This window comes from Trachypithecus francoisi, unplaced genomic scaffold, assembly GCF_009764315.1.
Source record: "Trachypithecus francoisi isolate TF-2019V2 unplaced genomic scaffold, Tfra_2.0 Lachesis_group4, whole genome shotgun sequence".
In the NCBI taxonomy this organism is placed as follows: Eukaryota; Metazoa; Chordata; class Mammalia; order Primates; family Cercopithecidae; genus Trachypithecus; species Trachypithecus francoisi.
The window spans coordinates 73,649,661-73,666,111 of NW_022681469.1; the positions used below are offsets into that span (position 1 = coordinate 73,649,661).

Here is a 16,451-nt window from a genome sequence, read left to right on the forward strand (position 1 = left end):
CTTTTTTCACTGATATCCTCAGATGGATTATTGTTACTTTATCTTCTTTTCTGGCAAAGCTGCTCCTTCATTTGGAAGAAGAAATGAAAACTATCTGTGCTTTCATGATCTTCAGCTTCTTACCTATAACCCTCTGTGAAAGGAAACATGTTTTTGATATTACTATATATTCTCAAGGGAATAAGAAGAGGTATATCTGTTCCATGTAATGAATCTTTGTAAGTGTTTGTTCAGGGCCTAGATATATGGTCTTAGAAGCTAATTATTCTAGCCAGGCCAAGTTGTGTTTTTAGGAAAGAAACCCACTCAAAGTATTTTAAGACAAGAATGGATTAATTGTGAGAATACAGGGAAATATTATAGAATTCAGTTGTGAGAAATACAGCCATGTCTCTTAAGATAGCATTAGGAGAAATACCTAATGTAGATGATGGGTTTATGGGTGCAGCAAACCACCATGGCACACGTATACCTATGTAACAAATCTGCACGTTCTGTACATGTACCCCAGAACTTCGAGTGTGTGCGTGTGTGTGTGTGTGTGTGTGTGTGTATGAATAATCAAGCAGCTATTTGGACTTATATCTCTAAGGTCCATCACCATGGTTAATAGTTTTTGTATCTCTTATTTAAAATTTCCAAGAGATAATTTGATTAACCCAGGTCAAGTTAGTTGACTGTCAACATCTAATGTTCTATGGCAAAGACAGCAAGGTCACCTAGTCTAGACAGGTCTGCCAAAGCCATGGGTAGGGGACAGTCTCTTAGATAGTGGTGTGTACGAAGAGGTAGTGAGTGGCTTATTAGTTTATCAGCACACTCATTATTCTAGAATGGGTAGAGATTTATCCACTTTTTAAGTACATGAGTTGCCTTCTTTGATTCAATCATTTCAAAACATATACTGAGAGTAGGCAGTAGACGTGTCATTTCTTATTATTAACCACCTTGTAGGCTGGTGGGTTTTCTCTGTTATTATTCTTGCTGTTGACTAAACACTCCAATTTTACTTTCTATGCTCACTTAGCTATCTCACAAATCACATAAAGTTATCTTTTCTAGGTGTGTTTTTCTATTCACTAAGTTTCAAACTTTGGCTTCATTTCCTTTCTGATCTTTCAGAATTACTTTCTTCTCTTCTTTATAGTCTTCCAATAAACTGGAGGAGGGTTGGTTTCCCCCAATTAGGAATACCTGTTTGTTCCTAAAGTACATAACATCTGTGACAACTTTTGAGTCAGACAAACATAATGCCTACTTTTCAGGATCCCCTCTGTCACAACATTGGGTAGAAACTCTGGTGGTTCTCCCGAGAAATACTAAATACTCTGTTCCTATGTGTAATAGAGGCATCATTTGAGTAAGCATTTGTCTGCTAATTAAGGAGTCTGTGCCTATCTTCACATACTTGTTAACCTTTTGGATTACCTCTGTTGCCTCTTCTGTAAAATGCCTGTGTATATCCCTTATCCATACTTTCTTGTTGATGTGCTGAAGTTCTTTTTATGTTCTAGATATCAATTCATTGTCACATTTGTCTTTAATGCTATCATTTGTCAATTCAAGTTATATATTTAATAAGGGACACTTTCTTGTTGAACAAATATTTTTATTTTAATGTAAAGAAATATTTATTTTTGACTTTTTTTTTTTTAAATATGGAACGCTTCACGAGTTTGCATGTCATCCTTGCGCAGGGGCCATGCTAATCTTCTCTATATCGTTCCAATTTTAGTATATGTGCTGCCGAAGCGAGCACTATTTTTGACTTTTGATTTACACTATTTGATAAATTTTTTCCTACTCTAAAATATTTTCATACATATTCTTTTTAAAAATGTATAGATTGATCTTTTAGAATTAGATACATTTTCTCCTAGGAATCTACCTTTTTATGTGAGATTTTTCAGAGTTCAGTTTTATTTTTCTCCATGTTGTGAGCCTGTTTTTGTAACATCATCTATTAAGTAACTAATTATTTTTCCCTGATTTGTAGTGCCACCTTCATTATATATTCTGGAAAATCTTATATATTGGAAAATTGTTTTAAGGTAAAAATTAATACTTCCTCAATACATTTCATAGAACTTAACCATAAAATGATCTCAGCCTGTAGTTTTTGACTACATATTTTACTCAAGTTCTCTTTTTGTGCCTATTTTGTTCATATATATGTATCTTTAGAAATTTGTTTCATCTAAGTTTTCAAATTTATTAATGTATGCTTGCATACTGAACATATTTATGTGGACATCATAATTATATTACTGTTTTTATAATCTCTGTGGTACCTTTATTATCCACCCTTGTATTACATATATTTGAAATAAGAAGCCTCTTTTTACTTTGATCAGTCTCACTAGAGACCTTTTTTTAAATATACTATATTTTCAGATACCAAATTGACATTACTGTTAAACAATCTTATGTTGGAAACAAGAAATGTTTATAAATAACTCTTACTTTTTATAGAATATTAAGAATTGTAGAATGTTGCCTCAGTGTCAGGTTAGTTTTAACTAATATGGTTAATTTTGTTAGTTTTGGTTTTTTTGATCTTCTCTCTTGCTCTTTCTCTCTCTCATTCTTTATTTCACTGATTTCTGTTTGAAACACTTGTCCCTTTGCAATATGTGTTTGATGAGTTATTTTAGAACATTCGATTCTACTACAGAATGAGGAAAGTGAAAAAGAAGTATGAATAACAAGTAGTTAGTAAACTGTGAGATATATTAGACATAGAATGAGTTGAATAGAGCAGATGTGTGTTTAACATAGACTTAAATCTACCCATGGTGACACCTATTTTACTTCTTGTGTCCTCTGCCCAAGAAGTGCAGATAAAACCCATAGCTGATAATAATTAGAAAGCTCAACAGTAGTCACAAGTACTTGTCCCTGCAACTCCTTGATAGAGTAAGTACCATATGTTGGCTCTAGTCATCTTTCATATCCTGTATCCCATTGCTAAGCCTCAACTCTGGTTTCTCACATTCACATCTTCAGCAGGGAATATGTGATTAGAGAGGACATGTGAACACTGTACCAAAGGATTCACGTAGTGTGGCTGTACCACCATGCTAATGCTCTATCCTAGGTGTGCTAACCTACCTCATCTCCTTCCTAAAGCTTTCCACTAATTGCTTAAGTAAACTGCATGATTTGAGCATCTTAACTTAATCTGTGAGCCTTTCTGGGATAGCTTGCATGCAAATATACTTGGAGGTTATTGTTACATGAAGGTAACGTCTCATATGACATTGACCTTCTTGTGTTTTTGCTTTTACTCTGTTGCTGATTTTCTGATTTCTTCTTAAAGGTATCTAAATTTTAAGCTTCCTTCTAGGAACTGCTCTAGGCATGTTCCATAACTTTGAGATGTAATGGTTTCTTTATCGAAGTAGTATTAATACAGTTGGCACTACATAGTTGTGGATTCCACACCTGCAGATTGAGTCAACTATGGATAAAAACTATATTTAAAAAATAGTACAATTAACAATACAATGATTGAAAAAATGCAAATGGAAAACGTGTTATAGTAACTATGTATTATTTACATTGTGTTAGGTATTGTAAGTAATCCAGAGATAATTCAAAGTATTTGAAAGGATGTATGTGGATTGTATGCAAATACAACACCATTTTATACAAGGAAATTTAGCATCCTTGGATTTTGGTATGGGGGAGGGATTCTAGAACCAATCTCCTGGTGGACATCCAGGAACAACTGTAGGTAAAACTAATATGTTTTAACTGATGTAAGATTGGTACCATTCTCTAATTCTTACTATCCTTTTAAAGGAAAGGATTATTTAGATATGTTTATTGTCTCCAACATCAGATTACTTAGCCTACAATTTTGCTATTAATTTCTAATTTTTTTGCATTATGGTCAGAGATCTTTGGCATGATATAAATTCTTTAGAATTAATGGAGGTTGTCTTTAGGATCTTAAATATGGCTGTTTAGTAAACATTCTCTGTATATTTAAAAGAATGCACATTTCCTGTTTGTTGAGTATAGCGTTTGGCATATTTTTAATTTCTTGAGATTGATAGTTGTATTTTTTCAGGTATTTTACCATACTGTTAATATTTCATTTGTTCGATCTAGCATATTCTAAGACGGATGTGTTAAAATCCTCAATTACAACTGATAAATCATCTGTAGGGTCTGAATGTTTGTGTTCTCTGAAAATTCGTATGTTAAAACTTAATCCACAATGTGGCAGTATTAAGAGGTGGGGCCTTTCTGGGAGTGATAAAGTCATGAGTGTGCCTACCTCATGAATGGAATTAGTGCTCTTATAAAAGAGGCCTGAGATCCCAGTTACTCAGGAGCCTGCAGCAGGAGAATCACTTGAACCCAGGAGGCGGAGGTTGCAGGAGCAGAAATCATACCACTGCACTCCAGCCTGGGTGACTCAGCGAGACTTCATCTCAATAAATAAATAAATAAACAAACAAATAAATAAATACATAAATTAGGCCTGACGAAGCTCCTTTACCTTCTTCCACCATGGGAAGACAAATAGGAGATAACTTCTTTGAGGAACAGGCCCTCACCGGACACCAAATCTGTTGGTGCCTTTGTCTTAGACATGTCAGCCTCTGAAACTGTGGGCAATCAACTTCTGTCTAAATAACCCAGTCTAAGGCGTGCTATTACAGCAACCTGAATGTATCAAGATGCCGCCCTTTACGATATTTTTTTGTCTTAAATTCTATTTAGGGCCAGGCCCAGGGGCTCACTCCTGTAATCCCAGCACTTTGGGAGGTTGAGGAGGGTGGATCACCTGCGGTTGGGAGTTCGAGACCAGCTTGACCAACAAGGAGAAACCCTATCTCTACTAAAAGTACAAAAAAATTAGCCGAGTGTGGTGGTGCATGCCTGTAATCCCAGTTACGCAGGAGGCTGAGGCAGGAGAATCACTTGAACCCGGGAGGTGGAGGTTGCCGTGAACCGAAATTGTGCCGCTGCACTCCAGCCTGGGCAATAAGAGCGAAACTCCATCTCAACAACAACAAAATTCTATTCAGTCAGATATTAAGAGAGAACTTCCAATTTATTTTGGTTCATATTTCCCCAGCATAACTTTTCCCATTCATTTTTGGTCTTTTGTTTCTTATTTTCTTATGTATATCTCTTATTGCCTGTTGTGCTTTGTGTCTTATGTGCATCTCTTGTTGTCTGTGGGTTTTTTTTTTTTCCAATAAGAGAATCTCTGTTTCTAATTGGCAACTATGATCACCTTATTATAAATGTTATATGAAGACTTATTTCACACATCTTAAGACCCATACTCATTAACTTACATTGCTTTATAAATTACCAAATCTCTCTCTTTCTCCTAAAAGAGAGAATCTTTATCCTGCTCTCAGGTCATGATTTCTTCTTGTCCTAATCTTGTCAATATTAACAAAACTTTTAGCTTGGGGCATTTATTTGGCAATTTTGGAGTTATGGCTAGTTGAGGTCTTTTAACCATAGAGAGTTTTAAAACATATTTCTGTGAATATGTCCCCTTCTCCATTTTCATTTTTTGTGTCTTTCTGGTACTCCTACTGTTGATATTGACAATTCAATTTCTATATCTCTTGGTTTTTCTTTTCTGCTTTCTATCTCTTTATTCTTTCCTGCTTCCTCTGAGATTTCCAATCTAGTTTTTAACTCACTAATTAATTTTTAAGTAGTGTCTAAATTATCACGTGTTATTTATTTCAACTATTCTGTATAGTGTTACTTCAGGTATTGCATTTTTATAACCAGTAATCCCACTGGCTTCCTTTTTTTCTGTTGTTTCTTTTAAAATTAATTACTAATTATTGACATGCATGTGTCCTCTCTGCTTCTACAATTTGTCCAGGGTTGGTATCCAGAGAGGGAACTAGCACCCTAACCAGCTTGTTATCTTGACTGTCCCTCCCGTTCCTCAGTGTCTCTTCTTTCTTGACTCTCTACCTTTTTTCATCATCTGGTGCATAGTTGAATGGTGAATGATATTCATAATCTTCATCATCCTATCTATTCAGACCCCAATTCTCGAAACTAATAACTGGAAATCCTGCTATAAACAGTATTAAGTGCAGCCCTGACTACTTATATGTAGCTTTTTGGCAGGCCTCAAATTAGTACTGGTGTGTCCATTGAGAAACCATGAAAAGTTTCCCAAAACATGTTTTGTCTCTCAAATATCTGCACAAAGACAACATTCAAAGTGAAGAAGCTGCAAACTAGTGTTGTGTGTGAAAAACTCGCTGGCTAAAAATAGAAATCACCACTATGGAAAGAAACCCTTAAAACTACTGAAAAATAAATTTTATCTGAAGACTCTTTTTGGTTGAAGGAATCTATGGACAATGAATTAAGTTAATTTTGGACCAAAAAGATACATGTTGTGAATGATCACTCTTCTCTTAACCAATGGGAATTTAATATGTAATATTTTTTAGAGCTAAAAAGGGGGAACAGCTTTACCTTGAGAGGCTGGCTGGTATAGTAGGACCCACCAAGATGGCAATTTAAAATCCTAGCTCAGCTACTTACCAACTGTGTGATTGTGGTAGACAATTTACTCAATTTCTCTTCCATGTAATTTTCTCATCACTAAAATGGGCATAAAGAGAGGATTCATAATGTTATAAAGAGTAGGTGAGCTAATGTCTGTTGGTCTATTATATTGAGTACTGTGTTTTAATGATTACTGTTTATCTCTCTCTCTTCTTAAATCATCTCTGTTAAAGGGATGCTGTAAACATCTTTAAACTCACAATATTCCTCTCCTGATGAGAGCATACAGAAGCTGCAATGCATGAGTGCAGTGAAGAAGAGATTATATCCTGAGAAATGCTTGCTGCACAGAGACTAGCCACAGATTCCGCTGTGCAGAGATTTCAGGAGTTTACAGCTGGTTCTATGTTTAGTTGTATGGCCTCTGTATGAGAGACCAGTGTGCTAGCTTTAATCAACCAGTCTGGCAGGTTTGGATGGAGACAGATTTCTCAATCTTTTCTAATTTTTTTTTTTTTCATTAAAGACATCTCAACTGCTTGTATTGTATTTCTACTAGGCACTTCACCTGCAAGACTCTGAGATTTTATTGGAGGCAAAATTCTCCAAATTAAAATAACAGTTCTCTTAAGCAAAAGAGACTGTAGTGGCATGAGGTGACATTGCTGGTCAATAGGTGAAGAGGGATGGCACAGTTTGTGTCTCAGTGGAAGGATTTCTGGGAAAGCTAGACAGAAGACATTGAATTTCTGTAAATGGAAAATGGCATTGATCAGTGACTTAAGAGACTGGCTGGCCAATGCTTAAGATAATGGAAAATCTCTGAAAATTGTCAGAGATGCTTGCTACTCTGAATGGAGGAAGATATAATATTAGAAAATCTTCCTGTGCTTTGTTGGTTACAGTTTCAGTGACTGTGTTTTCTTTCCTTCAATGCTTCATATTATTCAGAGATATTAAAAAATGCTAATTTCATGTCTAGAAGAAAAAGAAATACAGTTAGTTCTTAATTTGCAAATGTTGCTTCTCTGTCTTCCTTTGCCCTCACATGCACATATTATCATCCTTTTCTGCATGTTTCCAGTTATTGTTTCCTGCAACCTCCTGCTTGATACAAGTTATTAGTTCAGTAAATCAACTTTCATAAGCTTAAGTTAGGAATGTCATCTTGTTTACTCTGTCAAAATAGCAAATAGAATTTCCTTCTGCGTTTACCTGATTACTCTTCTAAATATGGATTCTGATCTACCTTCTTCATAATTTCATTTTAAACCCAAAAGTGTTAACTCCTGTGATAACTAGTTAAGCTGTAATCTAACCAATGAAAGAACCACCATTTTAGACCTTGTCAAGAAAGCGAGTCCTGCTTGAGCCTTTGTCCTGAGATCTTGTTCTGAGAATATTTCTTACAACTAGAGCTCTTATGTCCAGTATTAATGAGGAGGGAAGATCACACTCAGCTACCACCTCCAGCCACATGTTTCACTTTGCTCTTCCACCCCAAAGATATCAATGGCTATGGTTTTAGGGTAATAGTTCACTTAGAAGGTTTATATTTTTGCCCCTGCACTGAAAAAAAGCAGTCCCTACTGTAAAGAAGGTTTGCCTTGATAACTGCTATTAATACATATTTGTTACATAGCAGGATGGAAGGCATATGAAACATCTGTTGAATCGATGTCTAATGAGCGAAGTGATGAATGAGAATGATTGTAGTTCAATGATGATAGCATTTTTGTCATGTTTTTTCCAACATTTTCCCCTGCAGTAACTGTAATATTCATTTGCACCTAAAGGCCTATTTTGGGTCAAAAAATAGGAGCCAAAGCGAAAGGGAAGCTGACCATCTGAGTACAAATTTATCTCTTGAGAAATAATGTTTTATGGTAGGATGTGAAATTGTTTTGTTCTTCAAGATCACAATGATAATAATATCTATTTGTATTCCCCCCTGGAATGTAAGAGAAAGATGTAATCCTTACATATCCTTTCAGAATAAGTTTCCCAGATCTCATGAGGCCACAATTTTGGATGCTCTCCCATAATGAGAAGAATCTACAAATTGCTTCTGTTCCCCTTTATTAGTCCATCAGAGTTCTCATTTAATCGTCATTTTTTCCATTTCATGCTTTCCAGATCTGAAAATCTTTCCAGTGGTGGCCTTTATGCATTCTAATGATAGTTAATTAGTTGTCTTTTCTTGTATATTTGTTTGAGTTCTTTGTAGATTCTGGATATTAGCCCTTTGTCAGATGAGTAGGTTGCAAAAATTTTCTCCCATTCTGTAGGTTGCCTGTTCACTCTGATGGTAGTTTCTTTTGCTGTGCAAAAGCTCTTTAGTTTAATTAGATCCCATGTGTCAATTTTTGCTTTTGCTGCCGTTGCTTTTGGTGTTTTAGACATGAAGTCCTTGCCCATGCCTATGTCCTGAATGGTACTACCTAGATTTTCTTCTAGGGTTTTTATGGTATTAGGTCTAACATTTAAGTCTCTGATCCATCTTGAATTAATTTTTGTATAAGGGGTAAGAAAAGGATCCAGTTTCAGCTTTCTACTTATGGCTAGCCAATTTTCCCAGCACCATTTATTAAATAGGGAATCCTGGGACATGGATGCAGCTGGAAACCATCATTCTTAGCAAACTATCACAAGAAGTTTGTGATAGTTTGTGATAGTCACAAAACCAAACACCGCATGTTCTCACTCATAGGTGGGAACTGAACAATGAGATCACTTGGACTTGGGAAGGGGAACATCACACACTGGGGCCTATCATGGGGAGGGGGGAGGAGGGAGGGATTGCATTGGGGAGTTATACATGATATAAACGTCATGCATATGTACCCTAGAACTTAAAGTATAATAATAAAAAAAAAAATTAGTTGTCTTTCATCTAGCCTTAGTGTCTCTCTCAAACTATATTAAAAGCCAATGATTGTAACAATTCTAATGATCTGATGTGATATTGGACAGATCAAGTCTGGTCCCAGAATAATGAATAAAAAAACAAGAATAAAAGGATATAATACTTTCTTACACTTGATTTCTTTGCTGTGCTTCCTAAACTTATGCAATGTTGATTGACACTGGTGTGTGGTGTTGGGTTATCAAGGGCTTGAGAACAGTGTCACTGAATTTACAATCAAATTGAGAATAAAGATGGTTGTACTAATAAAGATAATAAATTTGATATGTTTGCGTATGGTTTTTAACCTATGCTTTTAGATTATCTTTCCCACTCCTACAGTACAAATGAGATGGGATGTTAGCAGCCCATGGCTGAAATGAAAAACAGCATGGAATGAACAGGAGACGAGATGAATGAATGAAAAGATGAATAATATATTTCTTTAGAAAAATATGCAAATATACATCTTTTTGCTTTTAACATACTCTGTATTAATTTATACATGTACATAGCATAAACATTTCACATAATTTGGACAGAACTGTGTGCAATTCTATAATAAGCTATTTTGTTTTCTTCAGCCCCTACTATATCAGCATAATAACATCTAAAATGTTTTAGCAATATATTATCACATTTGTACCAGAGCTGCAACTCTGTTTTCCACGTTTGTAAACAAAAATAGAACAATACTACGTAACACTGTGATTGGAAAAATACCTTCTTTTCAATTCCCCCCTTACATTCAGTAAAGGAGACTCAAACTACTTTAGTATCCAAAATTCATTTTCTCTGTAGAAATATAATTTTCTCTGGGTGCACTAAATATGTAACCATAACAAATCAATTTATTATCTTCCCACAACTAAATCACTTCTGAAAGGCAGTGGCAAAATATGACATAGATGAGACTGGAGATTTGGAGGGTTTCAATGTACCTCCTCATTTAGTGTACAAATTAAATAATGGTAACTCTGATTACTGTTGCAAATTCACAAATTAATTTCAGGTGCCATTAATGATACTAGTTTATTCAGGATTGTCAAAAATCTTATACTGAGAAGTAAAGAGAGATATGGGAATACAATACTGGATTTTAATGAGAACCGTTAAACATGAATTAATTTATGGTTAAATTTGTAGCAGCTAATTTTTTCCCCCTCCTGTTTTGGTAATAACAAGAAGCAAGAGGTCAATCACAAAATGATTTATAATTAGCCCTCCTGAATCTTCCTGGAAAAGACTGAGATCTTGTTAAGCTTTGAAGCTGGGTTGAAAGCAGTTAATGGACTTATGTGGAGTCTTTTAATTACCAATTTTCAACAAATTTATCTCTTACTGCTAGATAGCACCCAAGGGCAAGAGGTAATCTGCTTTATAAACCTTGGAGTAATTTGCTTTATAAATCCTGGAGTTTAGGAAAGTGGAAAACTCTCTTTAAAGGGAGTATTGTCTTCCACTAAGAATTATATTTTTGGCAGTTTTGTAAAAATTTTTAGTGACAGATTTTTTGTGACCTCTCAGTTTATAAATGTCAGCAACTAAAGTACATTCAACATTAAGACCAATTCTTTACAACAGCTAGGGCCTGCCCAATGGACAGGATTATCCAAAACCAAGCTGAGCATGTAATGTTTCCAGCAAATTGACTCTAAATTTCTTTTGCATTCAAAGCATACATCTTCCTGCCAAATGCAGGTATTTTTCTTCACATATTTAGTAATCTCTCTATTAGAAAGCCACTTTGTCTTGCAGAGGTCATGTAGTTCATGTGGTTTACATTGTAAGGATGGTAAAACATCTCAGTAACATCAGAATTGACTGAAATTAAAAAAAATAAAAATCAGATCCATAGCCAAATACAGAAATATTCTAATTCAAAATCCAGAGTTAAAAAGAAAAATATTGACAATGATTTTAATTTTTCAAAGTTATAAATGGCTCAAAATTGACAAGGAGCACCCTGTATCTGAACTAGGTCAATTTCATTGTTTTTCTTTGATACTTTGCTTGCATTACTATGACATTTGCATCTCAGTCCTGGATGAATGATGGAGTTCACAAGTTGCAGTGGGAGATTCCATTCCTAGACTGTCTCCCAAAGCAATAGTACCAAGAATAACTTTCTTCAAATTTACTATGGACAAATTCACTGAATAATTCTTCACAAATGATATGTTCGGTTCCTGGAAGGATGGAGAACACTTTAAACGCATGGTGTTTCTCCCAGGAAATGATGGCTCAGTGATCACGATGCTGTGTTTGCTTCACATTCAAGCGGATGTCTCTTGCTCTATGATATTCAAAGGGATGATCTCAGCGCTCTCCTCGCCTTGGTTGTTGGCTGGTTCATTCCTCGGCTCCTGATGGCAGATGTAAACCGGGATGTCGCCGGCCTCCGCAGCAGCTGCAGCGCGAGCCGAGCGGTTAGAGGGGCGCCTCCCCCAGCGCTGGTTCCATTGAATTTTGAATTGGATCCATTGGCGCTTCACGGTGGTTTGGACCTGGAAGAGAAAAAGCAGCCTGGTTTTTATATGATAGTCAGAAACGATCCATGCAAAGTTTATGAACATCATTCTTAGAGCTTATCAGATGTTAAAGAAAGTTAAATTGTAATTCTGATCTAAAGGGCTGGGCTGTGTATGCTGTGGCCACAGAATATACTTGGAAGAAGAATTTGCAAATGGAAGAACTGAGTTACTTGCCTAAATTACCCCTGACAAGGTTATTTGCTAGTTTTAAGAACAGATTTCTTTAGCTTTCATATCCAATGAATAAAAGTTGATTTGGTTTACCAGGTAATGTGGTATGCATGTCATAATAGGGAGAAAGGTTGACAAAACTTTTTGTATGCTACCATCCCTGATAAGGCAGAAGTTTTAAATTTAAGTGTGCACATGAAAAATATATATGTAAACCATAGCACAGTTCTGGATTTTATGATAACGGCCTCATACCGTGAACTTTTCCTTGTCCGACATGACTTGAGAGGGGGGTATGCCAGACACACCTCTGGTTAATGCCATGACAACTTTTTAAGAATAAGATTTCAATCTCTTTCTTTTGAAATACTTCTAAAATGTAAATAAACTTGCCAGACTTGTTTTATAAATAACGATAAATTATATATTGAACACAAGAGGTGAAGATGTTAACATCAGAAAGCTCTAAATATAAAAACTACAATAACCACAACTGAAAACAGTACCACAGACAGTGAATTTGCTTGTCTAGCTCTGCTTTTTATAGAGCCAAATTCAACTTAGTAGTTAAGTTCCTCCTTCCTGTTGTCTCCAAACTTCTTGCTTTTCTCTATAGCTGAAGAAAACTAAAAAAGAGATTATTGCAATAATCTCTATTCTGTGTTTCTGAGTTTCTATTGCTTTGTACATACGATAAACTTACTTAAAAATATTTGCATCAATTTATTAATACATCCTTAGTTCATTCTGCTGCCAAACTCACATATGACAGCTAAACACATGAGAGAGAAACTGGGGAATATATAATGTGAAATAAATCATGAAAACTACTTGATCATGGAGAATCATTTTATCTACTTTACATTTGTACAAATCTGAAAGATGAGAAAAATGACAGCAAAACCGATTACTGTTATAAAACTATAGGTATATTATAAAGCTGAATGGTTCTGTGGCAAATATACTTTTTTTCTGTATCTAGTAGAGTAACAGTCTCCTCCGAGAATTATATTGTTCAGATATTTTTAAAGATTTTACTCAGGGAAAGACAAAGTCAAATGATTCCTCAAAAAGCAGCTAAACGGAGTACAGAAATTGTAGCTGGAGAAGTTTATCTTCACACAGCACAGCAACCGTAAGGTTCGAGGTGACAAATGGCAATCAGAATTATTTAGCAATCTGATAATTTGGAATAGTAGACTTTTCAGATTATGGAGGCAACACATCCTGAGTTTTGTTTTACTTTGTTTTGGAGGTAATGAGTGGTTGCATGCAGGGTACTTTATATCTAAAGTGATTTAAAACAGACAAAGACAAAAACTTTAAGTGCTAAGGAATAAGGTGGGCCATGCAGCTAAAAGTTGTATTGAAAAAAGCCACACAGGAACAAAAGATAGAATAACAAGTTTCAGCTGTTTATTGAGTGTTTACTATGTACATAAGTATGTGATCTGTATTATTTAATCCTCACAACAGTCCTATGGGAAGGGCACTATTATCTTCACTTTACGGATGGGGCACTGAGGTTACTCAATGTGTCCAAAATCATATAGCTAGAATGTGGCAAAGCCACAGTACCAAGCAGAGCCTGGCTTTATTTGGATGGTACCATTACCGTAGCTTCAAATGCCAGGGTTATAATCTAGGAACCATCAAATGCCCCACGGAGAAACTGGGAAATATACAGGTTCAGCACGTTTTTGGAGAAGCAATGTCTCCAGTCAAAGGAAGCTGATAGGCTGGGCGTGGTGGCTCACACCTGTGATCCCAGCACTTTGGGAGGCCGAGGTGGGTGGATCACGAAGTCAGGAGATCGAGACCATCCTGGCTAACACAGTGAAATCCCGTCTCTACTAATAATACAAAAAATTAGTCGGGCGTGGTGGCGGGTGCCTGCAGTCCCAGCTACTCAGGAGGCTGGGGCAGGAGAATGGCGTGAACCTGGGAGGTGGAGCTTGCAGTGAGCCGAGATTGCTCCACTGCACTCCAGCTTGGGGGAAGGAGCTAGATTCCATCTCAAAAAAAAAAAAAAAAAAAAAAAAAAAAAAAAAAAAGGAAGCTGATAATTTCCACTAATTCAGTATCTCTTAAATACCAAGATTTTCCTTGTAGCTGAAACTTACACAGATATTTACAAGTATCCAAGCAGGCAGTTAGGAGTTTAGAGTTAGTTTGCAAAAGGATCCAGCATGGAAAACAGGTCTTTTATTTCTCACCTGTCCTTTTAAAATAACTCCCATCAGAGTATCCATTTATATTAATAAAGTACACAGCCCAGCATGGGGCCAAACGGTTTGATTTCTATTTTAATTTTTTAAAGTTATTATTATAGAAAGGATCACGGCCTTCTCTAATCACATCCAAAATTATAGCCTATCCTTTTGTGTGGAGATGGCAACCTGCTTTGATTTGTAAACTGTTCACATAATAGCAGGCCCTTAGCAGCATATAAAAGACACTTAAAGAATTATAGACTAATAAGGGCAATTATCTCCTACAATATCACAGGTTGAGCCTGATGCTGCTCTGATGACAAGAATAAGGGCATTTAATCTGAAAAACAAAACAAAACAAAACAGGGAGAGTTTTGTCGCTCCTGAAAATAAAAGAAATGTTACTAGTTGTAAATGGGATAAATGTAACAACAACAAAAAGATTTGAATTATATAAATTCATCACTCACTAAAAAAGCAACACACATTTTACATTTTTTCCTAATTATATCCATTTATGTATTGCCAACTTAAAGAAGTAGAGCCCTGGTCTTACAGTTTGAAGGCATAACTATTACACCTGGCTCTATTAATAAGCTTTGTAAAGTTGGTATATTTAGGTCTCAGTTCCCACATTTGTACAAAACAAAATAAGGTTAGAGTCTTCATGGTTGGATTTGAATGTTTTTGTCTTTCACCTTTCTTTTCCTGAGTTCATTATAAGCACCTACTATAGTTACGTACTGCAGAATAGAAGGTGAGGTTTATCCCAGGAGTTTTGATCCAACGAATGCAAAGATTGTAATGCCTACTCCTTCACACTGTCACCACAATCTAACAGACCTGCTGCAATCTGAGCTTAACATTTAGAAATCATGATTAAAAAACAAACAAACAAACAACAAAAAAAAAACTTTAAATTCCCTGGAAGTTAAAAAGTAATTGCACACCTTTTTTTTGTTTGTTTCGTTTTTTTTTTTTTTTTTTTTTTTTGAGATGGGAGTCTTGCTCTGTCTCCCAGGCTGGAGTGCAGTGGCGTGAGCTCAGCTCACTGCAAGCTCCGCATCCTGGGTTCAAGCGATTCTCCTGCCTCAGCCTCCCAAGTAGCTGGGACTACAGGCGCCTGCCACCATGTCCAGATAATTTTTTTTGTATTTTTTCTTTTTTTTTTTTTTAGTAGAGATGGCGTTTCACCGTGTTAGCCAGGATGGTCTCAGTCTCCTGACCTTGTGATCTACCCACCTCGGCCTCCCAAAGTGCTGGGCTTACAGGTGTGAGCCACCACGCCTGGCTTAGATGGTTTTATATGACTTCTGAAAGCCAGATTCCTATTAAGTCCTATTAATTAGATGCTAAGGGATACTTGTGAATATTATTTACAAAGTTGTTGCCAACATTCTTTTCAGCCTTTTGGCGGCCATAGTGGCAATATCTCTGCTGGTCTCTGATTTTATCTTACAAAATCTATATGCTCTATAATTAAATTATTAATCTATAATTAATCTATAATTAAGTACTTGATCAGGTCTTTTTGATTCCCATTCATTATCTCTTTTCCTATGTTTGGGGAAGATTCCTTGTTCTAAAAGATAATAATACATAAGTATCATTTATAATAAGGTTAAACTTTTTGAAAACATTTAACCATTGTATTTCTTAATTTTCTTAAATAAAATTTCCCACATCTCCCCAATTCATTAAGTCAAGGTCATCCACTGCTTGAAACACAAGTATGATTGTGTCTAGAATAGTGGTTCTTAAAGTGTAGTCTCTGGGTCAGCAGCATCAGTATCACCTGGGAACTTGGTTAGAAATGCAGATTCTCAAACCCCACCCCAGACCTACTGAATAGGAAACTCTGCTGCTAGGGTCAAGCAATCTCTGGTTTCACAAATCTTCCAGGTGATTCTGATGTACACTCAAGTTTGAGAATACTGGTCTAGACCAAAGAAAATTATTGCTTAGCTTTGAGACTGTGAGTCTCAAAGCTGGCTTTCTTATATCTCTAGAAAGATATTGTGTTGAAAATCAGGCTTTATTGAGTGGAGAATTTCTAAACAGAAAAAACTTCTCTTTGCATATCTTGTGAAAATCTTACTGGTCTGCAGATAGTAT

General features: G+C 35.8%; 1 protein-coding gene and 1 non-coding gene across 2 annotated transcripts in view; both read right to left on the reverse strand.

Moving 5' to 3' along the window:
* Positions 1-1,652: 1,652 nt before the first annotated feature.
* Positions 1,653-1,759, reverse strand: LOC117073948. The gene has a single exon (XR_004433476.1). It is a non-coding gene; the product is annotated as a U6 spliceosomal RNA (small nuclear RNA).
* An 8,076-nt stretch (positions 1,760-9,835) lies between these two features.
* The window catches only part of CALCR (calcitonin receptor), a 62,524-nt gene continuing 55,908 nt past the window's right edge, over positions 9,836-16,451 (reverse strand). Inside the window, exon 12 of the mRNA XM_033193493.1 lies at positions 9,836-11,925. Within this exon, the coding sequence (XP_033049384.1) occupies positions 11,695-11,925 (231 nt within the window). The 3' untranslated portion in view covers positions 9,836-11,694. The remainder of the gene's footprint in view (positions 11,926-16,451) is intronic.